At 51.9% G+C, this 25889-nt stretch overlaps 9 protein-coding genes across 9 annotated transcripts; 6 read left to right on the forward strand and 3 right to left on the reverse strand.

Moving 5' to 3' along the window:
- Positions 1 to 175: 175 nt before the first annotated feature.
- SAICODRAFT_19531 (uncharacterized protein) lies at positions 176 to 3856 on the forward strand (the record flags this gene model as incomplete). The annotated part of the gene is made up of 2 exons (XM_019166116.1): positions 176 to 211; positions 267 to 3856. Exon 2 carries the CDS (start codon positions 425 to 427, stop codon positions 3854 to 3856), a length of 3432 nt encoding a protein of 1143 aa, XP_019023847.1. The 5' UTR covers positions 176 to 211; positions 267 to 424.
- A 450-nt stretch (positions 3857 to 4306) lies between these two features.
- SAICODRAFT_7772 (uncharacterized protein) lies at positions 4307 to 5041 on the forward strand (the record flags this gene model as incomplete). Its single annotated transcript, XM_019171076.1, has 3 exons — positions 4307 to 4684; positions 4742 to 4876; positions 4928 to 5041. The coding sequence occupies 3 exons, from the start codon at positions 4307 to 4309 to the stop codon at positions 5039 to 5041; spliced, it is 627 nt and encodes a 208-aa protein (XP_019023848.1).
- A 359-nt stretch (positions 5042 to 5400) lies between these two features.
- SAICODRAFT_80847 (heterokaryon incompatibility Het-C) lies at positions 5401 to 7252 on the forward strand (the record flags this gene model as incomplete). The annotated part of the gene is made up of 1 exon (XM_019171215.1): positions 5401 to 7252. A coding segment is annotated over exon 1 (1770 nt), but the record flags the coding sequence as incomplete, so codon positions are not given.
- A 916-nt stretch (positions 7253 to 8168) lies between these two features.
- On the reverse strand, positions 8169 to 10342 carry SAICODRAFT_57509 (glutamine-dependent NAD(+) synthetase with GAT domain-containing protein; the record flags this gene model as incomplete). Its single annotated transcript, XM_019169538.1, has 2 exons — positions 8169 to 10260; positions 10314 to 10342. The coding sequence occupies 2 exons, from the start codon at positions 10340 to 10342 to the stop codon at positions 8169 to 8171; spliced, it is 2121 nt and encodes a 706-aa protein (XP_019023850.1).
- A 121-nt stretch (positions 10343 to 10463) lies between these two features.
- SAICODRAFT_71567 (uncharacterized protein) lies at positions 10464 to 15448 on the forward strand (the record flags this gene model as incomplete). The annotated part of the gene is made up of 2 exons (XM_019170694.1): positions 10464 to 10559; positions 10609 to 15448. The coding sequence occupies exons 1-2, from the start codon at positions 10537 to 10539 to the stop codon at positions 15446 to 15448; spliced, it is 4863 nt and encodes a 1620-aa protein (XP_019023851.1). The 5' UTR covers positions 10464 to 10536.
- Positions 15406 to 19945, reverse strand: SAICODRAFT_19536 (uncharacterized protein). Its single transcript, XM_019166117.1, has 3 exons — positions 19902 to 19945; positions 19249 to 19845; positions 15406 to 19198 (listed from the first exon to the last, which is right to left on the reverse strand). Exons 1-3 carry the CDS (start codon positions 19917 to 19919, stop codon positions 15569 to 15571), a joined length of 4245 nt encoding a protein of 1414 aa, XP_019023852.1. The 5' UTR covers positions 19920 to 19945; the 3' UTR covers positions 15406 to 15568.
- Positions 19946 to 20109: 164 nt separating this feature from the next.
- Positions 20110 to 22256, forward strand: SAICODRAFT_19537 (zf-DHHC-domain-containing protein). The gene is made up of 3 exons (XM_019166118.1): positions 20110 to 20478; positions 20534 to 20825; positions 20880 to 22256. Exons 1-3 carry the CDS (start codon positions 20286 to 20288, stop codon positions 22093 to 22095), a joined length of 1701 nt encoding a protein of 566 aa, XP_019023853.1. The 5' UTR covers positions 20110 to 20285; the 3' UTR covers positions 22096 to 22256.
- Positions 22257 to 22649: 393 nt separating this feature from the next.
- Positions 22650 to 23597, forward strand: SAICODRAFT_30545 (uncharacterized protein). Its single transcript, XM_019167706.1, has 2 exons — positions 22650 to 22756; positions 22814 to 23597. The coding sequence occupies exons 1-2, from the start codon at positions 22729 to 22731 to the stop codon at positions 23500 to 23502; spliced, it is 717 nt and encodes a 238-aa protein (XP_019023854.1). The 5' UTR covers positions 22650 to 22728; the 3' UTR covers positions 23503 to 23597.
- A 184-nt stretch (positions 23598 to 23781) lies between these two features.
- On the reverse strand, positions 23782 to 25851 carry SAICODRAFT_80856 (dimethylaniline monooxygenase). The gene is made up of 4 exons (XM_019171216.1): positions 25586 to 25851; positions 24995 to 25529; positions 24156 to 24937; positions 23782 to 24098 (listed from the first exon to the last, which is right to left on the reverse strand). Exons 1-4 carry the CDS (start codon positions 25753 to 25755, stop codon positions 23843 to 23845), a joined length of 1743 nt encoding a protein of 580 aa, XP_019023855.1. The 5' UTR covers positions 25756 to 25851; the 3' UTR covers positions 23782 to 23842.
- Positions 25852 to 25889: the final 38 nt, after the last annotated feature.

Consider the following 25889-nt stretch of genomic DNA (forward strand, 5'->3'; position numbering starts at 1 on the left):
CCTATGCTGGATCGCGATCGCACTTTTGGGTACGACTGGTTCAATTTAGCCCGCGCACCAGAGCAGCCCACGTGCCGCCCCATGAAGCTGGCGCCTCTCGAAGCGAAGCAACTTGAATGCTCCTTCACTGGCCAGAGACGAGGATCTGTTATATCGCTTCGAACGACGACGAGCACGACCTGTCTGTGAAACGTGAAGAGCTTGAGGAGGTGTAAGTGCTGTTTTCACATCCGGCCCCGGAACTGCATCTCATTGTGGGGAATTAGCACAGCTGTGCAGAAACTGACAGGCGGCTCGAGCTTCGCAGCGCAGTGCATCGCCCGGCACACGGTACACCCCTCCAACGTAACGATTCAGAAAAATCTCGAGCAGATCATCGACCCGTGGTCCGCCGCATCCCAGAATAGCAGCTGTCAACCGCGGCATGTCCAGCATGGACGCAGACGTCCATCTCCAGCCCCGAGAAAGGCTGCGAGGGTTGAGCGTGATCTCGTATCTTGAGGTATTACCGACTCCGGCGTATGTTACGGGGTGTGGGGGCGATGTCAGGGTGATTTGGCGAAATCCGGTATATGAGATGGAGATCGGGACTGGAGACACTCTGCCCGTTACTATGGACGAGAGGGGGCCCGGGGATGGGTATGTGTGGACGCATGTTCCGGTGGAGGGGATGTTTATCGTGAGTACGAGTGTTCGGTCACAGAGTTCATCTGCATCGACAAGTTCGATAAGTACGAGTGAGTTGGTCGTCAGCACCGCCCCCACCACCCCCGCCGCAGTCGACGATGATTGGACACGGTTATGGGACAACCAATGTCTAGGCGGATCAAACGCCGCGAAACTCCAATCCGCATACCAAAAACATGTCCAATGCCTCCGAGAAGCAAATTGGAAACATGTTGGTCCTACACATATCTGGCCGCAGAATCTGAGGATGTTGACGAGCTTGGTGCTGGCGTGTCCGTTTCCGTGTGCGCTGTATTGGGGGCCACAGCATTCGATATTTTATAATGCGGCCTACATTCCTCTCACTGGTGACCGACATCCGGATATGCTGGGGAAGAGCTACATTGAAGGGTGGCCAGAGTTGTGGGAATTCGTGAAAGATACCTTCGGGAGGGCGTTTCAGGGGGAGGCGGTACACAAGGATGATGATATGTTATTCATGAATCGATTAGGATTCGTGGAGGAGACGTATTTCTCGTGGAGTATTGTCCCGATTCGGGATGAGAATGGGGAGGTGTGTGGGTTGCTGAATCCGGCGTTCGAGGGGACTAGACGCGTGATTGCTGCTCGAAGATTGCATACGTTGAGGGAGTTGGGGAGTAAGATTGCGAGCGTGAAGAGTGTTGAGGAGTTTTGGGAGGCGGTAAAGGCTGGGGTGGACGACAATAAGAGAGATATTCCGATATTGGTGACGTATTCGATCAAAGCTACACCCGGGGAACAAACGAAACATGCGAAGTTTGAGTTTACGAGGGAGTGTGTGGTGGGCTTACCTGAGGACCATGGGTGCATTCCGCCCAAGTTAACGTTGGAGACGAAGGAGGATGTGGAGTACTCGGATATTACGTTCGAACGACAAATCTTTGAGGCGTTCTTGACGCATGAGAGTGTTGTCGTCGATGACCTACGCAAGTTAACGGGTGATATACCCAGTCGGGGGTGGGGGGATCCGGTGAGGAAGGTTATTGTAAGTCCGGTTATCGCGAGTGAGTATGATATACCACTCGCGGTGACGGTGTTGGCGTTGAATCCGAGGAGGCCGTATAATGAGGATTATCGGACGTTTATTGAGTTGCTGGGACGGAGTTTCGTGACCGGGTTGGCAAGTGCGAGATTGGTTGAAGAGGAGTTAAGACATGCGAAGCAGGAGATTGAGAGGAGGGAGGAGGTTGAGCAGCTACTCGTAAGACGGACGAAGGAGCTGAGACTCTCGGAGGGCAGGTTCGGAAGGATGGCGGAGGGGAGTCCAGCGGGGATTTTCATAGCGGATGCGACGGGACATGTTACGTTCGTCAACGAAGCCTGGTACGAGTTTTCGCAGTTTCCAAAGGACAAGGATCCGGATCATTGGCTTGATTCGGTTCATCCCGAAGACAAATATCGTTTACAGGAGTTTTGGGATCAGTTGCTTTCGGGAGGGAAGGCGGAGGCCGAGTTTAGGTGGGTTGTGGAGAAAAACGGGTATGAGCGCTGGTGTGTCGCGGCGGGAACTCCGGAGCTGGATGATGAGGGACATGTACTCAATGTTCTTGGTGTATGTCTGGATATCTCGGAGAGGAAAAGGCATGAAGCCCTCCAGAAACGAATTGCGGAGGAAGCATTGGAGAGTAAACGCCAACAGGAGTATTTCATCGACATGACGAGTCATGAGTTGCGGAATCCGTTGAGTGCGATTATTCAGCTTTGTGATTTGGTTGCGGATATGTTGCATCGGTTGCAGAAGGGGGCGACGCTACGGCACGCACCGGCGGAGATTCATCAGGATATTGCGGAGTCGGATGAGGCGATTAAGACGATTACGTTGTGTACGAGTCACATGAAGCGGATTATCGATGACACACTTACGTTGTCGAAGTTGGATTCGTCGCTTTTGTTGGTTACGCCGGTTGATTGCCAGCCACTCAAGAAAGTCAAGTCTGTGCTCAAGATGTTTGAGGCAGAAGTACAGTCGAAAGACATTGATATGAAATTCGAGGTGGACGAGAGTTGGGAGAGGATTGGGGTTGACTGGGTCAAGGCTGATCCGTCCAGATTTTCGCAGGTGTTGATCAATTTGTTGACGAATGCGATCAAGTTTTCGTATATGAGGCCTGTGAGAAAGATCACTGTGCGGATTGCGGCGAGCTTGACGAGGCCGGCTGCGAGGCCCTTGACGGAGTGTGATCATGACCACACTCAGGGGCAGCAAGGTGAACAGCCGTATTCCATGACACGGCAAAACTCGCAGGAGAGTGTTGTGTCGGTTGGGAATACGAGTAATGCGGATGCTGTCAGTCTCTACCCTGAGACTGAGAACACGATATATCTGTCGTTCTCGGTTGTTGACACCGGACGTGGGTTGAGTCCTAGTGAGCGCGCGATGCTCTTCCAGCGTTTCTCGCAGGCTACGCCGAGGACGCATGTGGAGTATGGCGGTAGTGGACTGGGCTTGTTCATTTGTAGAAAGTTGACGGGGTTGCAGGGTGGTGAGATTTCAGTGCAGAGTAAGGAGAATGAAGGGTCGACCTTCTCTTTCTACATCCATGCTGAGCGGGGATCTGCGCCAGAGGAGGGTGAGAGTGCTGCACCAGTTGAGCAAAGGAGGAGGTCGGTTGCTGAGGTGGCTGATGGCGTCCCTAAGTCGGAGCTTGGAGCACTGAAGACTGCGAGTACGCCTACTGCGAAGGAGGAAGTTGCCAGGACTGTCAATGAAGCGAAGCTTGATAAGCTTAGTATTTTGGTTGTGGAGGATAACCTCATTAACCAGAAGGTGTTACAGAAGCAGCTTACTGCGGCGGGGTGTGAAGCGCGTGTTGCAAATAACGGACAGGAGGCATTGGATATCATCTTCAGTTCGGCTTTGGCTGCTGATACACCCGCAGAAGCACCGAAGATCGATGTCGTTTTGATGGACGTCGAGATGCCCGTCATGGACGGACTGACAGCTGCCCGACACCTCCGCGCAGCCCTCCAAGAAGGCAAGCTTCGCAGCCGCGTCCCGTTGATTGCGGTGAGCGCCAACGCACGACGAGAACAGATTAAAGAAATGTTAGAAGCGGGGATGGACGATACAGTTGGCAAGCCATTCCGGATACCAGAGTTGATGGCTAAGATCAGAGATTTGCTGGAGAAGTTGGCGTTGCATGCTTGAAGCTTAAGGAAAACCGATGTATGAGTACGAGTTGCTAGTAATGGATGGAGAGCGCATAATATGTTGCGAATGTACATGTAATGGTTACTGGGGGTTCATGGCGTTTTTGTGTGGGGCTTTGATGGACAGCACGGATCGACCATGGTCGGTGTTGATTGATAGTTTAGGCCAGTTATTGGATTGCATTACAAGTAGCTATAGGCATGAAAATGTGAGTAAGGCGTTACATACATGTACTTGCTCCGCTTCCACCAATTGCATTGTCCTTGACCTCCTTCCAATTCTGTTCTCTTTGAGTTTTCACGGCTCCCTCGGAGTTTGGCTTGGCTGCGAATCCGTGCAGACAAGCCACTCACGCACGCTCGCGGTTGGTTGCAGCTCCAACGAATACCGAGAGAACATCGTCAATTGAACACCATTAACACCACCAAACAACCGCATACAACAAGTATGGGATCCTCTGAATCTACCGTCCAGGCATACAAAGACAAGGCCGTCCAGGTCAAGGACCAAGCCGTCGAGAAGGTTACCGAAGGAAAAGTCGACACAGTCGAAACCAATGCCCGTTACCTCGCCTACGCAGCCCGTCTGAAGGCCGTTATGCTCAAGAGCTCGCGTTACATCGCATATACCTCCGATATCGGCGAAGCTTTCCGGCCGATCAGCCATCCGCTTATGGTGACAGCTGCGTATGGTGTCAGTTGGGCGTATTTGTTTGGTGATGTCGGGTATGAGGGATACAAGGCGAGCTACATCGCTGGGTTGCCGAATGGGACCGTGGGTGTGATGATGTTTAAGAGGGCTATCTTCCAGGGTCTTGCTTCTATGGTGGGTACCATATGGAGGTGAAGGTCTGGGACGGCAAGGCTAACTTGAATTTCAAAGGCGTTGCCGGCATTCACTATCCACTCGGTTGTGAGGTACTCTGCGAAGGCGTTCAAGAACTCCGCCAATGCTTCGCTGAGAACGTGGGGACCTACCGTGTCTGGTTTGGCTGTTGTGCCATTGTTGCCTTTCTTGGTGCGTACCCTTGTCCTATATGCTTATACATGTTGCTAACACTGTCATTAGTTCGACCACCCTGTTGAGTACGCTGTTGACAAGGTCTTCGAGAAGGTCGAGGAGTTGACCATGGGAGAGAAAGAGACTCCAAATGTCGTCGGTGGTAACAAGAAGGAGCTGTAGATACGTGCCCCTTGCGTTGACAGGGCATTGTAAATATACAGAGAGGATATGGTTATTGAGCGGTGCAGCAGCGGCGTTCATAGAAGTCATTTGGGATCGGTCTAATGGTGTGATGGTCAAAAGCCTTAAGGGTGATAAGACGCGAGTTATCTAGAGGTACTAATTGCAATACCACCACTCAGTCATTCTCTGTTTCACGTTCCAAATTGACCAATTGCAATTGGTCACTTCGGTGTCTTTCATAGGTATATGTAGTTGTGTCGCTTCAAAAGCTTGGCATTCGGACCCCGGCTGCGCTCAGTTCTCACGAACCGAGATTCCTTGCTACGTCACATCAAACTGCAGCGCATCCAACCTCGAACTTTTCGACAGCAACGGATCAGGTCAATTTTTACACCAATCACTGATCCAGCAGCGTAAGAACCAACAAATATTCAGGATGAAAACACTTTTCATCTTTGCCGTCACCATTGCGGTGATTCTGGCATTATCCTCTCCCGCTCATGCCTTTGGTGCGGGGAATGTTCCTTCGTATGGGTATCTCGAAGGCAAGGCTTTCCGTCATGGTGATTTGGAGGATACGTTGAAGGAACTCGTCATGAAATACAGTTCCGGACTCTTCGGTCTCGGTATCGGTGGTAACTCCAAGTTCTCTGGTCTCAATGTCAAAAGAGTCTACTTCGGAAACTGGCTCAGGGATTACTCCCAGGCTGTTGATGTTGGAACGTTGTCAAAGGGGTTGAATACAGCGGTCATCAAGACTCTAGTGTGGGTTATGGCGTTTATGAGTTTTGGGTACGCGACGGCGGAGTTTGAGGTCACGGAGGAGCGTCTTGGTGTTTATAGGCCTGAGGAGCATATCGACAACCCTCGGGACTATGCTGACAATGAAGATGCCCGCCGCTACGATCAGAGACTTCGTGGGCCTGTTAACCCGCAGGAGCTGGAGGTTGATCCCCGTACCGGCATGAAGAATTATATTGCGAACGAGCAGGGTGGGTGGGCGACTTCGACAATGTGTATTCGGAATGCATTGTTGCGATCTATTGATCTTGGACGTCGGTCTGGTGGGAAGGATACTGCTGAGTTCTGGGAGGCATTGAGGTTGCTTGGGCAGGCGTTGCACACCCTTGAGGACTTTTCCGCTCACTCGAACTATTGTGAGTTGGTCCTCCGTGAGATGGGATTCGAGGTCTTTGCGCACTGTGGTGACACGACGATGATCCCGAGTAACAACTCCCGCTCCGGACGTGTGTTCCCGTTGGTTACTGGTACGTTCGGTGGTATGGATTTCGTGCACTCCCTTTTGGGTGAGGCTGCGGATCATATTTCTCAGACTCAGATCTCGGATTTGCAGGATTCTATGACGAAGGCTCGTCAAGCTCCGAATGGAGGTGATACGGCGCTGAGGTCGCTTCTTGGACAGATTCCGGGACAGAACTTGACGAAAGATCTGGATGATATTGAGGCGCAGACTCGGGGCCCTACTGCTGGGGGACAGTATGGTGGGGTTGGGAATGCTGCGAATAACATTGAGGACATCCTTCAGAAGATTTATCCGGTTTTTGCGTTCCGTGATAAGGTGATGAAGGTTCTCTCCAACACCATCGAAAAGATTCCTGGCTTGGACAGTCTTGTCGAGTCCATCTCCGAGGGCCTGGCTGTCTTTGTCCTCAGCACTATCGAGCCCTTCATTAAGCCGCTTGTTCAGCAGGTTATGACGCAGATCAATGCTGGGACAGAGATGGTCACGAACAATGACGCGCAGTTCAAGCCGTGGACTGATGCGTACTGCTCTGACCCTACTCACTCTATGTTGTCGAAGGATCACTTCTCTACGTACCTCAATGAGCCCGCTGGTCGCATCGCTGTTCAAGTTGTCACCTATACCGTCGAGCGCATCACTAAGGCTTGGAGTGATACCTCCATTGATGCGTACAGGACCGTTGAGGATATCTTGCAGGTATTCCACCACCCTGGTGTTGGTCAAGTGCGCGGTATTGAAATCCGTGAGAAGATGTTCAGTGTGGTTCAACAATGGGTCAGCGCTCTCGGAAACGACAAATCTGTCGTTATGGAAGGGTTGAGCAAGGAGGGTGTCAGGGCTGGCCGTAACCACGACAACAAGAGGAAGAGCGCAGCGTTCAGAGGTGCTCCTGGCGGTGTTGGTGGTGGTCAGGCTCAGCACGTTCACGGTTACAACGATGGGTGTGGGCCGGCTCCGGGAGCGTATGCTAATGCGCAGGCGATTGGGAGTTATGTGCAGCATCAGCAGGATCAGTATGGAAGTGGAAGGCAGTCTGGAGCTGGTGGGTATGATAGCCCGACTGTGACGCAGTCGTATGGGAGTGCTGGGGCTGGTACTGGTGGGTATGAGCCTAATGCTGGAGGGGCTTATGGAGGTGCAGGTGGCTACGTGAATGATGGTGGGAACTATGGTGGTGGTGGGTATGGACGCCCTTCGCCTGCGCCGCCTGTTATCGCGTATGGAGGACAGCAGTCATATGACACCCCTCCTGTGCCGCACCACCGTCCTCATCATGATGAACCATCGTATGGCGGTAGTGGTGGTGGTGGCGGTGGCGGAGGTTACGGTGCTCCTTCGCCTTATGATGAACCTCCTCGTCACCATCAGCGTCCTCCACAAGAGCCGTCCTATGGGCGTGACGACAGCTACGGTGGCCGCGGCGATTCCTACTCTGGCGGTGGTGGCTACGGTCGTGATGGTGGATACGGTGAGCCTCCCCGTCACCACGGCGGCGGCAGGTTCGACGACGATGGTGGTGTAGCGGTCCCTCACCACAGACCTCATCACGAGCGACCCGATTCTGAGTTTGATGGTGGGTTTGCCCCTCCGACTGGTCCTCCTCCGGCTAGGTTCCAGCCTCCTCCTGGACCGCCTCCGCCGCGACCTGGGTATGGTGCCCCTCCGGGTCAGGGATACGGTGGACAAGGGTATGGAGGGCAAGGCGGTGGATATGGCAACCAGGGTTATGGAAACCAGGGGTCCTACGGTTACTAAAGCGTAGTCCTCTAGAGTCGAAGCATATGCAGTGGTACGTAGGTACATAGTGGTACGTAGGTATATAGCGGGGGTGCTCCCAATATATGTGTCTTGAGTTTTAACTCAATCTTTCTTTGAATCCAGCTCTTCCAGTTGCTTGGCAGCTTCGTCAATCTTCTTGTTCTGCCACGACCAACCCGCATTATACAAGAACGGGCGCAGATCGAACCTGTTGTCATCCGGGGAGTAGGCTTCCGCGTGGTAGGATGGGGTCAGTGTAGTCATCTTATGCCGGTTGATCGCATGGTAAAAGAAGAACCGCTTGACTTTTGTAGCGATCTCAGTGGGCGACAACTTGTCACCCCACTCGTGAACAAGTTTGGTGAACATGCTGTAAGGACCACATTTCTCAACCTTTCTGAGCCTTCCAAATACGGACAGTTCATCATATGTCATTCCCATATCAATTTCATCAGACTGCACGTAATCCTTGGTGATCGGCTCGAGCTCAGCAGTTGGTGTGGCCTCGAGGAATTCATGCAAGATGGGAAGGTCAAACTCATCCCGAGCATACGCAATGAACCTCTTGAGGTCAGTCTTGGAGATACCACCGATTGGGTTGACATCAGCACTGGAACAGTCATACTTTGTGAAGTATCCACGAAGAGCCTCATCAACATTAGCACTGCCAAGTACAAGAAGCCCTCCAGGCTTACCGCGCACCCATGGCAAAAGCTGAGCAAAGAGGTACGCAATGACCATGCGCAGACGAGCTTGAATGTTTTGCAAAGCAAGGTTCTCGGTTTGGGATCCCCCGTGAACTTTGTATTCCGGCTTTTTGCCTGTCACGAATGTGAAAAGCGTCTGCACGGCACGCACGAGATCATCCATGTTAAGGTCGACATGATAAGCACCAATAGCCTCAGCCAAGTGCCTAGCACGCTCGCGCGTTTCCTTGCTGGAGTTCTCAGTTCCCATGTAACACGTATGGAAGATGCGTCCCGCAAATTCTTTGGGATCAGTCGGCAACCAGTCAGAATCCTCTTTCTCTCCAGCCATACGGCGCGCATCTTTGATGACTTCCTCATTGCCGTTTGCCGCTGCTTGTGCCACGAGCCTACACATTGAGTGCACAATAGTCGCAGTTGCACAACTGTCAATCCCACCACTCAATGGGAGGAAATAACCTGCTGTCTTTGAGCGCCTAAGGTAATCCCACAACCAACAAGCAGGACCAAGCGCAATCTCTTCTTCTGGTGTGTGGTATCGCACCTTGATTTCCTTAGTGGGCATCAAATGAGGGTCAATCACGCCTGCCTCCTTTGACAAAGCTTTGCTTGCTTCAATGCGCTGGTAGCTGGGAGCAGCAACCGCCTGCATTCCACGAGATGCTTGAGCGCGATGAGCACGGACTTCCTCAAGGTCAACAGTGGCTGTAACAACTTCAACATCGGTCAAGGAGAACTGTGTGCCTTGCGCGACGATCTGGCCATTTACGAGGATCATTGCACACCCATCGTAGTATAGACGGTCTCCGTCACAGCCTTGCGGGTTTGAGTATAGATAAACACCTCCGCACTTCATGGTGGCTTCTTTCATCAAGTCAATCCTTCTGTAGAGTTTGCGCAGCTCGTGATGACTTCCACTAGAATTTGTCATGATCTCTACGCCATCGAGACTCATGCCAATGTGGGGGCTGTTGGGTGTGAACAACTCCTCACAGGTTTCAGCTCCAAAACAGGTATCAGGAGTCGAGATAACTGCATCACCAAAAGGACACATCGTTTGCCCAGTGAGCTTCTGAATCATTCTCGGAAGGTAGAATGGCTCCACATGTCTAGGACGAGCCCATGCCGTAAAATACCGTTGCTCACGGTAGTTGCCATCGTTGGCTAACCACAACTTCGGGCGAATCAACAGAACTTTACGGTTCAGACAGATCACACGGCAGTTGTACTTGACATTCCGGTGCGAGACGGGCATACCAATATCAAGGAGAATATCATCTGTGCCTTCAGTTTCGAGGATGCGTCCAAGCATTTCCCACGAATGGAGATATGTGTCTCCCTCTAAAAAGTGATCGAAACAACCATATCCTGTCACCTCGAGCTCAGGACCTACACGCAAGGAGGCACCGCGCTCTTTGGCGATGCGGATACTCTTGATGATCCGATCGGCATTGCCCTCAAAATCCAGCGCCCACTGGTTCAAGGAACTTCAGCAAGTGGTTAGCCGAGATGGAGATGAATAGGAATCGAGAGAAAATACCAAGTCGCTACAGTCACTAGATGCCCCATCTTCAGTTCTGCTATTGACGTCAACGCAATCGTGTAGGACCTGCTCAGGGCATGCCAGGGTGCTGCGCCTGTGGTACTTAGTGCGGAGGGTACGAGCCTTGACTGCCGCACACAAACATTGAGCAAACGGACCCTCCGACCAACTGTGTTGCAATTGAAGCTTTGGGAAGGTTGCACACAGATATCTCTTGACTATGGCCGAACGACTGGCACCGATGTAAGAGGGATCACGCACATTCAAGCGAGGAAACTAACGCCGTGTGCAGTTCGTTCAGAGAGTTGACGCGAAATTTGAAGGCTTTGAGGAAGGACAATGCCGATGCAACACTGGTTATCGACATTGTGAAGAAGAGATTACCAATCTTGAAGAGATTGCGCTTTGCACCGGCGGCCGCGGCTCCCGAAAACGTCGGGGAAACAGTCGAAATTGATGGCAATACCTATAGACCGACAGCCACGCAGAAGGCGGATGCAGAAAGACTTTCCAAGATCGCCGGTACAAGTGTAACAGACTGCTTACGAATTACACTGTTACCGGATGTCCAGATCATGAATGAGGATGCGAGGCTGGCCTACTTGGTTCGAAGACACGCCCGCGAATCAGCAGCAATCATTGACTTGGCAACGGCTATATTCGACGAAGCATCAGTTGTGGATCACCAACATGCGAAGCTCATTGACGAACTGCTTGTTCAGATCCAGGTCACAGAAAATGCCGAGTCCGACTTCTTCCTGAACGTCGTCAAGGCGGTCAAAGAACGATCAACACCATCAGCGTCAGACACAGAGTTCGTCGTATTGCGATCACTTCTGCGGCTTGTTTTCGCTGCGGCTTACAACAAGATTTCATGCTCGGGCGACCGTGTCGCAGGCTGGCTTCAGGTCGTCTCGCAAACACGATTCTTCGACGACGTCCAGGCAAATGCACCGGAACCAATTGCGATGACAGTAAAGTGCTTAGCATGTGCAATCAGTATCGAAATGCTTGCCGTGTCTTACTCTGTCACCACACCTCTTGGCTCAGCGAATGGCAACGCAAATATGTACCTTTCAGCACCAAAATATCTCTTTGCCATACACAAGCAGATAACCGAGCATATTCCTCCGATGGACCCGTTTGCTTCCCCAATACGTATGACTTGGGGTCTTGTGTTGAGTGAAATTGCTGTGGAGAAGGAGCAGATGGGAGTACCCGCAGAGTATACTCAGACTGTGGATCAGTTGCTTGCTGATAATGCTCCGCAAACGCTTTTAGCGAATGCCGTGAATGACGCAGGCGTCAATACCATCAAGGTAGCGGTAGAGCATCTTGCGAGGGAGGAAGAAGCAAGCGCGGGTCAACAGTACGTATCGGTGTTTGAGGAGCTGTTACGGCACATGCTTCCGTACCTTTCTTACTCTATGGATGTTGCGGCAGCCGTTACGTCTGTGTACACCAGCGCACCAAATTTGACGTCTTTGTTTAACGCGGATGAAGGATCGATAGTGTTCAGAGAGAAGCTGAGAGGGATGTTTCCGCATGACTTTCACTCATTGCCGCGATTGATGACGGCTCTCGCGTCTCCGGCGACGGCAGCGGCTGTCATGGATTATCTGAGGAAGCTTCCAACTTACACGCAAATCATTCCTCGGGGCTTTTCAGCGTACGACCTGGAGTCTCGCAAAGTTGAAGGGGATACAATCAACTCAATAAAGCTTCGGAAGGATTTCGTCTTATTCGGCAGATCACCTGTGCCGTTCGTTGCGCCTGCCGGAACATCCGGAAGCATTCTTTCGGGCACTGCTAACCCCTCAGTTGTCATGTGGAATTATGCTTATAACGCGTGGAATCTCTTTGGAAGGATCATGGATGTGGCTGAAAGTGACGTGGTTGCCTTCGTGGGAGACGACGACCAAAGAACGGTCATCCTTACCATCATTCGTTTGCTTACGCGGATGGTTGAGCATCTCCCTGCGGCTGAGGCGGTGGAGTTGTTGAATGATGCTTCGGAGGACATGCAGGGTGATGGCAGGAACATCATCAGTGTGGTGTATGGAATCATGGATCGTGCGATCGGGATCGTTGGTGAGGAGGACAAATTCGGCAGAGTTCGGAGTAAGGTTACCGCTGCGCGAACTGCGGCGAAGGAAGTTGCTGTGTCTTGTGTCGACTTTTTGAGAGCGTGTGTGCCGCTTCACCCCGACGGCGTGTGGCCGTTGGTTTCTAGGAGTTCGTTGTTGGATAAGAAATCGTCGAATTTTGGACGTATGGCTGGTGCCGCTGGGGATTTCCTGCGGATTGTAGCCGGTCAGGAGTGTATCTCTGGCTCTTACGAGTTTCTTATCGCTGTCATCAAGCTGGTGGAAGCGCTTGTTGTGGATACAATTGAAGACGCCGTCAATATTCTCAGTGGCGTGAGTGGGACTTCAGCGCGCGTACGAACGGAAGTCTTGCAAAGTTTCCTCGGTGAAAGCGGATCATTATTAGTCGAGGTCTGGAGTGGTTTTGGAGAGTGGAGATACACGGATGTTCGGCAGCGCTTTTACATTGGGACCGCTTTGGTGTCTCTGTTCACTCTGGTGCTAAGCAAGGTCTACGGGTTGGCTGACGGGAAGAAGTTGTTCCCCACGCTTGCGTCGTGCGCTGACTCCATCGTGTCCTATATATGCTCTCTGACAGAGACTGGCCAGATCGCGCAGGGAGCATCTTACAGACCGTTCGCACCTATACTGGGTCTCCTTGAGTCTCACGAGAAGGGAGCGGAGCTTTATCGTGCTGTGGGACAGCAAAGTGCAGCCAGGAGTGCGGAGTCATATGCGGATGCTCTTTTGCAGTTGACAGAAACGTTGGTGAGGTGCCGAAGTTACATCACGAGTGCCAGCATGGCTTCTCGTCTTGAAGAAGTGTTGTTTGACAAAATCTCCGGATTGGCGGCGCTTTTCGTGAGCAATTTTACAGAATTACGACGACGCCGCATTGCCAAAGTCATTGCGGCCATCATTGGCGCTCAGGGTGACATTGAAGCCCCTCCATCTCTGGTCGCTCATCTCGCCATCAACGCTGATGCCCTTGTCGCAACCATGGTATGTATACTGGAAGACGCCTCGTGCAGCAAGCAAGAGCAATTGGTTCTCTGGGAACTGCTTAACGCTGTCGTGAGCCAGAGGCAGCAGGGTTTCGCAGCGTTAGTCTTGAGTACAGAAAGGTTGAGCAATGGCGTTTTTGCGCACGACAAGTTGCAGAAGTCAAGCAAGACATCTCTACTTCAAGTCGCTACCGCCAGGCTCCGTCACACCACGGACACAGAAGTAACCCTTGCTATTGTCAAGTTCATTGCAAGCGCTCAAAACTACTGGGCGTCGGCAACGGCTGATCTGAGCAAGGACGCCGAATTCTGGAAGAAGATTACTTCTCTCATGGACACAAGCGCGATTGATGTTTACAATAACGCCAGACCCGTAGACATTGAGGCCATCTCTTTCCGGTTTTCGTGCGCAGCATATGCTACCCAGATTTCTGCATCGCAGCTGTTCAGTGGCAACGGCGAGCCAGATGAACTACAAAAGGCAATCATCGACAGATTGCGGAAGTCATCTGATACTCTATCGGATGTGGCGCTGCGCATTCGCGGGTACCGTCCCTCACTCCATGGGAATCTCCAGAGGAACTTCCAGAAGAAGTGGCCAGTAGCACCTGTACTGGCATTCAGACACACTGGCGTCATTGACACAAGGTACGGTACGCAGTACTTCTATGATGCTGATGTTGCTACGACTCTGGTCTGTCGCGACAACGCGTGGCAGTCTTACATTCAAGAGGTCAAGGCAGCGAACAGTAACCTTTCTCTGCTGGATTCTCAGGTGATGTTGTTGCGAGCCTGGATACTTATGGCAACTGCATTGAGTGAACATGCCGCGAAGGACAAGGTCTTATCAGCTAAGCTTGTCAACACCGTCAAGGTTTGCTTGAATGCCAATGTTAACGAGGAGGACAATTGGGCGGTGGCGAGCTCTGTTTTCGCTGAACGAGCTGCGTTAGCCTTCAACCTTGTTTCTAAGCTTCGAACATCAGCGGTCGTCCAAGGCTCCGACTATACCGAGATTTTCAATCATGCCTATCTCGCATTTAACTCCTCCGAAGCACCATATCTTCAGGCGCTCACCGACAATGACTTGTCTTATCACCGCGTCGTCTTAAGAATCTTGTATCTTTCTTTAAGAGGTATCAATGACGCAGACTCCTCGAGCTCAAATCACCAGCTTTACTCCGCCGTGGCCGGTATATTCGAGCTCGTTGTTGCCAAGGGTGCTGCGAGGATCTTCGAGAAAGCCCGAACAGCACCAGAAGCGTCTGCAGTCGACGACGTCATTCTCATCATTGCTCTCCTCCAGGAACTTCTTGATTTTGACGGGGTCGAAGGGCTTCTTCCCGCCTTCGGCGGTGCGTTAGCAGACAGTGGTGCGCTCACCTCAGCAATGAGCCTTTACTCGTGGGCAACGCAGGCTCTTGTCGATGGAGAACCTTTGTTTGCGGAAACAACCTTAACATACTTGGCAGCTTTGTCTTCAGCACCTCTTCTCGCTGAACAGCTTGCTACTGAGAATGTTCTCGGTGTTCTGATTGAGAGCCCGATTTCACAGCAGATCCGGGAGGGTGGTGTAAGGCCTGACACGCAGATCCGACTTCATCGTGTATGGACCCGAGGTATTCTGCCATTGCTGCTAAACATGTTACGCCATGTCGGCGGTCGCATCGCTCGCGATATTTTGGCTTTCCTCGAACTGTTCGAAGCGCAGGTCCAGTCTACACTTCTCGCCTGGCAACAACTGAATATCGTAACCCTCGCAGCGTTGGACGAAACTATGTTCTTGGTTGTTCTCTTCGGCACCCTGAAGATGCTGTTATCTGATGAGGGATTTGTCTGGAATGGTCGCAACAACCTTGCGCTGAGTGTGGATTATGCGTTGACGCACCCCAAGTACCTTGCAACGCTGATTACTCCCGTCACCGCGGAAGAACAAAAGCTGCAAGTAACATCGAGAGGAGAAGGTCAGACTGCTTTGCGCGAAGCAGTAGTTGCTCAGCTTCGCCGTTTGCAGGACCTTTTGCAGGAAGAAGACATGTGAAGGACTGAATGATGAATTACTATGCATAGGACTCCTAGATACCCATAATGCCAAAACCTAATGATTGCAATCGCCCTATGTTTCAACCAAAGCTTGCAGATTCTAACTCCCTTTTGTAGGTTACTTCTCCACCCACTGTCCAAACCTTTTCCAATCCTCGTACATCTTCTGGAAGATGCCCCGCCCGGAGGCATCCAAGGCAGCAGCAACCATTTCTCTTTCATGCTGGCCACAAATATCGAACAAGGAGTACATGCCCGACATAAGAACATCACGCACGTCCGAAGCGATTGTGATATGGGGATGATGCAACTGCACGGAGACGAACTCAACGAACAACCAGGCGATGTGTTTGGCAACAGCTTTGCTCGCGCTAGCAGAAGCTGACGTAAGATGATGTCGAATATTCTTCACCCTGGTATCCTGGCGCAACTGTGCGGCGGTCGGGTCGACCCAAGTCGACAAAAGACGAGCGTATGCGCGTGCCGAGAACACGGAGCATGCCTCCGAATGATGCACCAACCACTTTGGTTGCCTTGCAACGCCGTCAGCCGTCCTTCCACGACGATGAACCGCTTGGCGTCGAACAAAGGCATGAAGCAGAGCCTGGAAAGCACCAACAATGACATGGTACCGCCCAGAAAGGCGATGCCTATGGTGCTGCAGCACACATGACATGACATTAGTCAACGCCATAAAGATCTCGTCAGGTGTTTTGTCGGACTTTTCGAACTCTGGTCCTGCCGGAGATGCGCACAATGTCACCGTGCTTAGAATTTGGTCAAGGTTGTATTGGGATACTGCCCATGCCTTTTCGCGAACTACGGTTTCGAGAAGACGAACGGCGTCCACAAACAAGCCAGCATGTCCAGCTTCGACGACATTCTTGCAGAAGCCAGACACCACGTTGGGGAGAACGGAAGACGGCGCAGCTTCCACATCCTGCTTGAAGGAGTGGCAGAAGCTACGCAATGCTGCCAGAGCTGCTCTTCTTTGCTCGATAGCAACGTCTCCGGACCAACATGTGGATGCTAACTCGGAAGTTACAGCAGCAAGATCCTGCACTGTAAGATGTTCTGACATCCTTTGCAAGTTGCGTGACAAATCTGCTTGGGGAGCCAGAACGATGTAAAACGACATAACTGCCGCCGCAGACGCAGCATTGTGTGACAACATGCACGCAAGACGAAGAATATCTGTTTGGGGTTCACGAGTGCCTTCCACAACGTTGAGGGTTCTTCCAGCCAAGCTGAGCAAAGCCTTGGTCAAAGCTTCATAATCGTAGATGGCCTTAACATTGTTGACGTTCAAAACAAGTTCCGTGAAACATCTCAGCAGATCGGCACTACCTGCAAGTTTCTCCACGGCTCTGGTTTGGTCTTCCACCAATGTCAGCTTCTCAAGTAAAGAGCCCAACAATGACAGCAAGCCGCTTGCAATGGTCTTGATATTGTCGACAGCAGATGCATCCAAGAAGCCTGAGTTATCCTCAGCCTGGAACGCCAATGTCAAAGTCTCTGCCATTACGACCCATCCATCCAATGTAAACTTGGTCTTCGTCTCCACCTGGTCCAACCATTCAGAGAACCTTGACGTCACGTTCGCTCCGTACATGTAGGTCTTATCCTCAGCGTCAACAAGGAGGACTCTAACGAAATCCTTGCCCTTTTCCAGACTCTTCTCGGCTGCGATTTGACCGATCATTGTGCGACCAATCGATTGAGTACATTTGACAACATCCTCCGAAGTGATGGCGTCAAGGCTTAAGAAAAGGTAACTCAAACTAGCACTCTCCGTCGCGAGGAAAGACGACATGTTAGGAACTTCGAACAGACGAAGCATCAACTGGCGACCGTCACGCACGCATGCATATGCTACCGGTTCGGATGACGAGTTACACAAGCAGCAAGCATCGACCTGAAGGAGAAGATCCAATGCGCGAGCCCTAGGTCCACGCTTCAGGCATTCGAGGGGAAACAAGGCCAACGAATGAATAGCGCTCAAAGCAGTTGCCAGCAGAGACCTATCGAGCTCAACGGACGAACCTGAAGTGCACGCCGTCCGGATGCTTTCGACATCAGTGTTAAACTTTCCCCCAAGACTCAAATCCCGCAATACCTCATCGACATAGACATCCTTGACAGCCTCTTGCTCGAAGAAAATAGCCGAACCAAGCATGGACTTCTCCAATGTAGCGTAAGACCCTGTCAAAGTAGCCTGATCCGCCACAATGGACTCCCTGATCAAAGCCCTGATTTGTCGGAAGAGATTCTCCTGCTTAGACTTTGGCAACGCTGCGTTGACAACTGTCAACCAGCGTCCGGTGAGCAAGGAAACGATGGCAACAGGCAAATTGTCCTTTGAGAGAGTTTTCAGCTTTCCGTCCCAGTGTTCATCACTCTTCCCCTTCTCGATAATGTCTGCTACCTGGATCATGGCAAACTGGAAGGCCTCTTCAACGCTGCCCCTGACAGACGCATCCTCAATTAACTCCACGGACTCCCTGTACTTGAAGAGAACCTGCAAAGCCCAGAATAGACACTCCGTACCTTGATTCATGCACTCACGCATGGCATTGGTAACATCAGTAGATACCGTTGACAGCAGATATGCCTCAGACACGTCGCAAGCGACGTAGTGAACCTTCGCTGTCCAGACTCCCCAGTTTACACTCAAGACTCTCTCGTATAAGTCCTTGAGTGTTGGTAGGATACGAGCAGCGATTTCATCCGACCTAACTCCGCTCAATACCGCAAGAAGCGGAACGAAAGCCGCATCGTTCGCACTTCCCTCAACCCCACTGACCCTACGTCTCTTGCTCCTGTCAGGGCTTCCCACGGACTTGACTCCCCTACCCTCAGCCAACTTATCCGTAAGCTCCTCAATCAGGGCCTTGATCTGCCCAGCGCTCATACCACGACCGGCCACAGCCTTCGCGAACGCCTCGATCGCCTCCTGCGTTCCGAGAGGTCCGTCCATCCCATTTTGACGAAGAGCCTCTTCCCAGGCTGTTGCAAATCCTCCGAGGTCACGGGCTGTCGTGTGGGCTTTGATGAGGTCGGAGATGGTGCTGAGTGCGGCTTCTGTTACGGTTGGGGAGGCGGGTGCGGCGAGGAGGGGATAGAGTTGTTCTGCGCTGTCGAGAACCGTATCGAAATCTAGGTCGAGCACGGCGGAGGTGACACGGTATGCGATCACCTTGAGCTCGTCATCACCCGTCCCCAGTAATTGCAGAGTTTGTTTGACGATCTCGGAGAGTCGGATGGTGAGTCGTTCATCACCGATACCTGCACCACCCTGTCCCTCCTGCGCACTGAACCTCCTCAGCAAATCCAACACTGCGGTCCAAACTTGGATATCGTCACCTCTAAGGGCCTCTGCGGTCGAGATCAAGGAAGCAAAGATATGGTATGCGAGGTCGGAAATCTTGGTCGCACTGAGACTAATTTGGCGAGTGCTGAGGCCGGTGTCCTTGCGGAGGCTTTGGAGGGCGATGTTGAGAAGGTCTGGAATTGCGGCGAGGATTTCGGAGCGTCCAGAGGTGGCGGATGTGATGAGGGAGGTGACCGCGCCGAAGCCCGCGGTGGGCTTAGAGGTGTCGGCAGCGGAGAAGTCATAAAGAGCTTCAGGAGCGAAGATATGGCTGGAGATGGCGTTTGACAAGGTGCTGCGCTTCCATGAGGTGAGGGTTGGGTTACCGAGGAGAGCGAGAGAGGGGAGGAGACATTTCTGGGAGAAGGATTGGAAGATCTGTATGGCCGGGTCAGCAGGGTATCGTCTCCTAGCAGATTTAACCGTACCTTCTTCTGGTTTGCCTGTCCGTAGAGTGAGGTGCGGAATAATGACTCTACTTCATCGCCGAGGACATCCACGGCCTCTGAGTCGGGGTACTTTGCGCACAGCGACAGAAGGTTGGCGTACAGTGTGATACCAGAGTCAATGCCGCTTCGTGAAGTGACCGGAGATGCACCTCCATATAGGATAGAAAGTGCCCTCTGCAAGACAGGGCAAAGCTTGGCGACTTCTTCGAAGGTGAGAGTTGTGAGTTCGTTCAGGACGGATGAGATAAAAGCGATGAATGGCGCTTTCCGGAAGACAATTACTCGTGCCGAATCTGAGACCATTTCATGCTGAAATACGTCCGCAACAAAGACCCAGCTCTCCTCCAGCAGCCGTGCTTTCTTCCCGGATTTTGATGCAGAGAATGACTTTCCGCCAACACCGTCCTCACATAATCTGTCAAAGATCCACTCTAGCAGAAATTCCTCCTTTCGAGGTAAAAACACATTGATATCATTTGTGAATAGACGATTGGCGTAGACCAATTGGTCTTCGATAGGAACTGATCTGTCGCGGAGGTGTCGTGTAACCGATTCAGCAGTCTCTAAAGGTCGATCCTGAATAGTTCATCAGTCATAATCCTTCCCTAAGCATTCAAGAGGGTCCGACATACCAACGATAGACCCGGCATTCTCGCGCCCTTGTATGAACTTCGTATGCCCCGGTACGCTCGTATCCAACTTTTTCGAGAGCGCAGCCCTGGTTAGCCACCGACTTCCCCTGGTGCGCCCCAACTTTATTGTCAATTACGACCAAGCCACGCGCGTGTGTAACCAACCGATCGACGCGGCCTTCTGCTTGTGTGCGGGTACCCTCACCACCCTTCATAAAGACTCGCAACTACTTCCGCACGCCGAGCATACACCCGGTCGATCGCGGCTCTTGACCGCCATTCATACAGGTCATCCGTCGGTTTCATTCTTTTGCAACTTGGGATTCGCTCTTTACAGTTTTTTTCTGCAGTTTACCCAGCATACAGCCGGGGATATAGTCGGCAATGGCCGCTCAGCAAGGTGCCGGACTTGGCGCGACGCCCAAGAAGAAGAATGATTCGGATTATACGGCAAATAGGGTGTTGGCGAGGGTCATTCCGCCATTGCTCGTCGGCGCAGCGGGTTATTCATTATGGGTGTATGTTGTGGTCATCTGCGTGAATTACCTTCTCAAGCAGGGAAGAACTGCATTAGGGGGTATTGTAGAGCCAGTACGAGACCGTTTCCACTCACTGATGTGTCGCGCATATAGTCATCTACCTCATCTTCTACTTCATCTTTTTTGTCCTCATGGCTTCAGCATTCTTCCGACTCATCCTCTCACCACCCGGTTACGTGCCAACCCCGAAGTTAGATCAGGATGATAAGAAGGCGATGAGGAAACTTGAGAGTTATCGAAATGACAAGACAGTTGAGGTGTACGTTTGTGAAGTTGGTGGTGGACCGCGCTGGTGTTCAGCTTGTGATGCACCAAAACCTGACCGTGCACATCACTGTTCAGAGGTTGGTCGTTGTGTCTTAAAAATGGATCACTTCTGTCCATGGTGCGTTATTTTTGGATTGTTTGGGTGACTCCGATGCTAAGTATCAACTCATAGGGTCGGCGGCGTGATCGGCTTCACGCGCTACAAGTTCTTCGTCCAGTTCGTCACCTACGTCGCTTTCTACACCATCTGGATCCTAGGTACGGTATCACCTCTCATCCACGAGAAGACGTCCGGGCATCATCATGTTCCGGGTACTTGGATTGCCCTCATGGCTGTAGGCGGATTCTTCGCTTTGTTCATGATTCCGTTCTCCTCCTGCCATCTATACTACGTTCTGTCGAACTTTACGACGATTGAGCAGATTAACCAGAAGAGCAAGGTGTACCTCCTGAGCGTGATGTACGATCCTCGTGCCCCTCTGACCGGCCGTGCAGTGCTCTCCACTGAGCCGGGTGAGAACCCTTGGAACCTTGGGAGGCTTGAGAACTGGCAGAGCGTCATGGGTGAGCGGTGGTATGAATGGTTTCTTCCTATGCGCAGCAAGAGAGGCGATGGCTGGCGTTGGGAATGGAATGAGCAGATGGTGACGAGGTTGAAGGGACAAGCGGCACGAAGTGCAGGCGAAGATATGATCTCCAGACCTTCCAGTACCCGTAGCGGACGAAGTGCGCATTCGGGTACTCGCAACCACAGGGTAAGCAGAGATGTGCATATTGAAGGAGAGTATGAACGACGGAGTAGGGAAGCACACAGGCGGAGTCACGAGAGTGCAAGGAATGGTTATGGGCGTCCGCTTAATACACCACCAATGGCGCATACACGTCCGCCTCATACTGCCAGGTCTGCTTTGTCGCAGTTTAATGCGCCGTCAGCCGACAGAGCCACGCCAATGTCATCACGCGGGCTGCTGCGTACGGAGCCCATGTCCGAGCGTCGCGATAGCTATTCGGCAGATTCAGATACGGTCAACACTATCAACACCTTCGCCAACTTCAACCGGGACCAGCGGCCGCAATCCGTTATCAGTAACTCCACCTATCCCCGTTCAAATGCGTTCTCGGGGTACACAGAGCCGCCAGCTCAGGAGAGCGCGACGACCATCGACCTGCAAACTGTGGAGGAAGGTGGTTACGGGAATGTCGGTGATGGGGATTGGCATGTCGCACCAAGAAAGGTCGTGTTGAATTTGCCCAGGGTTTCGTCTTATAAGTCTGCGCCGGGCGATGTGCCCTTGGCTGGTTCAGGGGAGAGCGGTGGGAATGAGAGCACGAGGAGCAATGGCAATGGGGTATTGCCGCGGAGTAAGAGTGCGTTTAACATTGTATGAGTACGTTCGATGAAGAGAGATACAAAGAAGCAGGTGAAAGGTGAAAGAAGGACTTTCGGAGGGTTATCATGGGCGTTCATTACTTGTTTTTTTACTTTCATCCAGGAGCTGTACGGGCATGGGAGCGTAGCCCTAGCATTCGCAAGGGCATTAGTGGGCATACTATCGTTACTGTTAATTATATTCACTTAATGGACCACTTCATTTCACGGAATGTGTGAGCGAGTGCGTGATTGGTGGTGCGGTGTGATTTCGCACGGGTCAGGCCAGAGCGCGCTGCGCGTCCCATTGTGTGTCGCACGGTCAACGGCAGCAAAATGGACCGCGGGCTGAAACTCAAGAAAGAAGGACGGAAAGTGTGAAACTGCAATGCGTAGGTAATTTTTAATTACAATTCACAGTACATCGCCCGAGATGGCAATCACAGCGCTTTGTGCGCTCCACTTGGCAGCGGCGAGTGCGGAGTGCCCAGAGCAGGTGGGCTATAAGAACCTCCCCGGGCCCATGACATAAGGAATAAACACACTCTTTTACATTCAAATCAACAACAGTCGCTGGTCGACTTTCATTCGCATTCACTCTCTGGCAAAGGAACCACTACCTTCAGGATTAACTCTATCATCACTTGCAAGCATGGCTCGTCTCAACTACTCTATCTTTCGTACGTCCAACTTTATCTGCTCGTTAGTTCCCAGCGCAAATATTAACTAGTTGTCAGGCTTCATTCCTTTTCACCCTCGTTATCTTTTCTGGGTCATCATCATCGTCGCGGTGATCCTCATGTCTCTCCTCACCGGCGGATGTACCAACAATATCCCTGCCATCAAGTCTCTCTTCCTCGTCCAGCTGGAGTATGATACCGGGATATCGAATAACACGATTGCAAAAGCTGCTACTCTGGTGCTGGGCGAGTCGGATCTTAAGATTAAGGTCGGGTTTTTCGGCACCTGTATCGTTGGCAACACGACCGAGTGCTCCACAGACATCAACTCCTTGATCAACTCCACGGCGGTACAAGCTGCAGGCTTTGAAGACTCTTTGGGTATGTTGGACTTGGTACACAGTTACCTTCCGATTTACCCGCAATTCATCATCATCTCCATCCTTCTCGCCTTCCTCTCTCTTCCAATCAGTTACTTCTGGACGCACGTCGCCACTTACTTTCAATGTCTGGCAGCCATGTTCGCTGGTCTTGAAGTATTTGTTCTTCACATTGAAATATCCAGTTTGTCGATGATTGACGAGGTTAGTTTCGGAGTTTTGCAGGCTAAGGGTGGATTCGCCGCTTTGGTTGTGCAGTGGTTTGCGTTCATTGGCCTTCTCGTTGTATTTGCTGGGAACTGGCTTATCATGAGGATGGAGCAGAGGATCATGAGGTTTGGAGAGAAGCTTGGTGATGCTGTTTAAGTAATCTTACGGTGCACGTCTACACTGTGCGACACACCACCTAGAATTCACGTACTGGAGCACTGCAAGTTTCCTCTACATAGCAGCAAGTTACGTTGCCCAATTACATGCAAGTAATGTACGTCGGTTGGTACCTTTATTGAGCTGTCATACGGGAAGGCCAAGAACGCTATGACGTCAGCGGAAGTTGAAGTGGGGACTAAAAAGGTTGACCTGGTCGAATTTTTCAAACCTCGGATATCGCATGTGAAATGGATAATGAATGAGTCTAGACGTGTGCCTGGGTTTCATCCGTTGGATTGATCTTGCTCATATCAGTTCCTGACTCGCCGTTCGTCGCCTATTTCGTCAAAGACCCCACCCCAGCATCCATTTCCCCTCTCACGGCCCTCCACACCCGTCCCACCATTTCCACTAACAACGCAACCCCATTCAAAATCCCATAAAACATCATAGGAATCACTCCCCACATCATATTCCCAATAAAACCCCTCCTCCTAATCGTCTCCCACAACTCCCCCTTCGTAATCTGCGCCGCGTCAGAGTGTGCCCACGGTCCCACAAGTCGATACAAGGTGGTGAACGCTGCACCGAAACTGTACGGGATATTCCATTAACAACAACACACATAATGCGAAGGAAAATACGCGTACCAATATGTTAGGAGCACATGCACCCCGTGAGCATGCCATAGTTCCCACAACCCCGGCGCAGCCCCAATATCCCTCGCCAACGTACTCATATACGCACTATGATCGACTCCATACTTCACCCTCGCCTCCTCCCTCGCCAACAACAAATAATCACCCCACTCCTCCTCCTGCGGCACTTGCGCTCGCCCTAACAGCATCGACGTCCACCACATCGCTTGCATCTCCGCAATTGGGGGAATCGCGCCGACACCGGGCCGAACGAAGCCGATGTAGGCGAGGCTTGAGTGGGAGGGGTGGAGGATGTTTCGGCAGGAGGCGTGGGATGGGAGGGGATAGGATGGGTGGAGCCAAGTTAGGTTTTGGGTGTAGCCGGTGCAGAAAACTACCACGTCTGGCTTCACGACGACATTCTTGATCCGTGAGTATTCTTTTCGGGGTGAGGGAGTGAAGATGAGGGTACCGTCTGGGCTAATTCGTTCGGGCCAGGGTGCGACTTCGATGATTTTGTCGCTTGATGCGTCTTCGGGTGGGTCCGTGTATTCTGTCACTTTTGACATGCAGCCTCGTGAGGTCGTCCAGGGACGGTTGATGTATGGCATAGCTTTTGTGCTTTTGTTGAGGAAGACGTAGGCTCGTCCTAGCCGTTCGGGTGGGAGTTCTCCTACCCACTGGTTACATCCAACTGAAGTTCCAGTGAGGAACCACAGGACACGCTTGATCACGAAGTCAGACACAAACCACCGAAGATGCGATGTCCTGATCGAGGAGTGCACGTAAGCCGTCTGTGAATGAGATATCAGCAAACCAAAACGGTTCAGAGGTCAATCAATATCGCCCACCTCAAACAAATTCGTAATCAACCCATCAATCGGCAACCGTCCCTTAAACGCTTTCCCAAACACCCTAAACGCACTCAACGCTTTCGGGAAACTCAACCACCCCCCACGATGAGCTAGGACGACTTGCGGACAGTCGGCTTTGATTGCTTCGTAGGCGATGTCCATAGCTGTTTCGCCGCAGCCCAATACGAGAACGTTTTTGTTAGCGATTTGGGTGCGGGATTTGTAGTGGGAGGAGTGGAAGTGTTGGGGTACGTGTTCGATTCCAGGGATGGAGGGGATAGAGGGGGTTACGTGGAGACCGGTGCAGATTGCGATGGCGTGGAAATGCTCCGAGATTTCGTGAGCATTGTTCGACTGCGAGGTTACAAAATGACCTTCGCCAGACTCGTTGGGAGATATGGAGATTACGCGGGTGGAGAGCTTGATGTGCTTGTAAAGATCGAAATGTCGACAGTAGTCTTCGAGGTAGGCGACGTACTCCGGCAACGTAACATGATCCCCCTGATCCCTAGGCATACGGAAGTCAGAGAAACTGTGAAGGAGGGTTAACATTCAGGCTAAATGCGGATGATGCGGAACCAGGTTCACCATGTCAACTGCTTCGACGAAACCAACTCCGCATTCTCGTACGACCGATACCGAAAGGTGCCACCAATCTTATCTTCAGCTTCGAACAAAACGGCATCAATGTCTCTTGAGAGCAATGTCTTGAGGGTTACCAAACCTCCTGGGCCTCCTCCAATGACAGCTACCTTCATTGTTCGAGAAGTCGGTGATGACGGTGTTGCGTTCGGCCCGATCGATAATGTGGGGGCAGGAGCCGAGGTGATCGGGCCTGCGTTGGTGGATGTGGGACGATTGGCGGGGTGAACTGGACAGCTGCTGGGTGCGC

This window comes from Saitoella complicata (genome assembly GCF_001661265.1).
Source record: "Saitoella complicata NRRL Y-17804 unplaced genomic scaffold SAICOscaffold_13, whole genome shotgun sequence".
Taxonomy (NCBI): domain Eukaryota; kingdom Fungi; phylum Ascomycota; class Saitoellomycetes; order Saitoellales; family Saitoellaceae; genus Saitoella; species Saitoella complicata.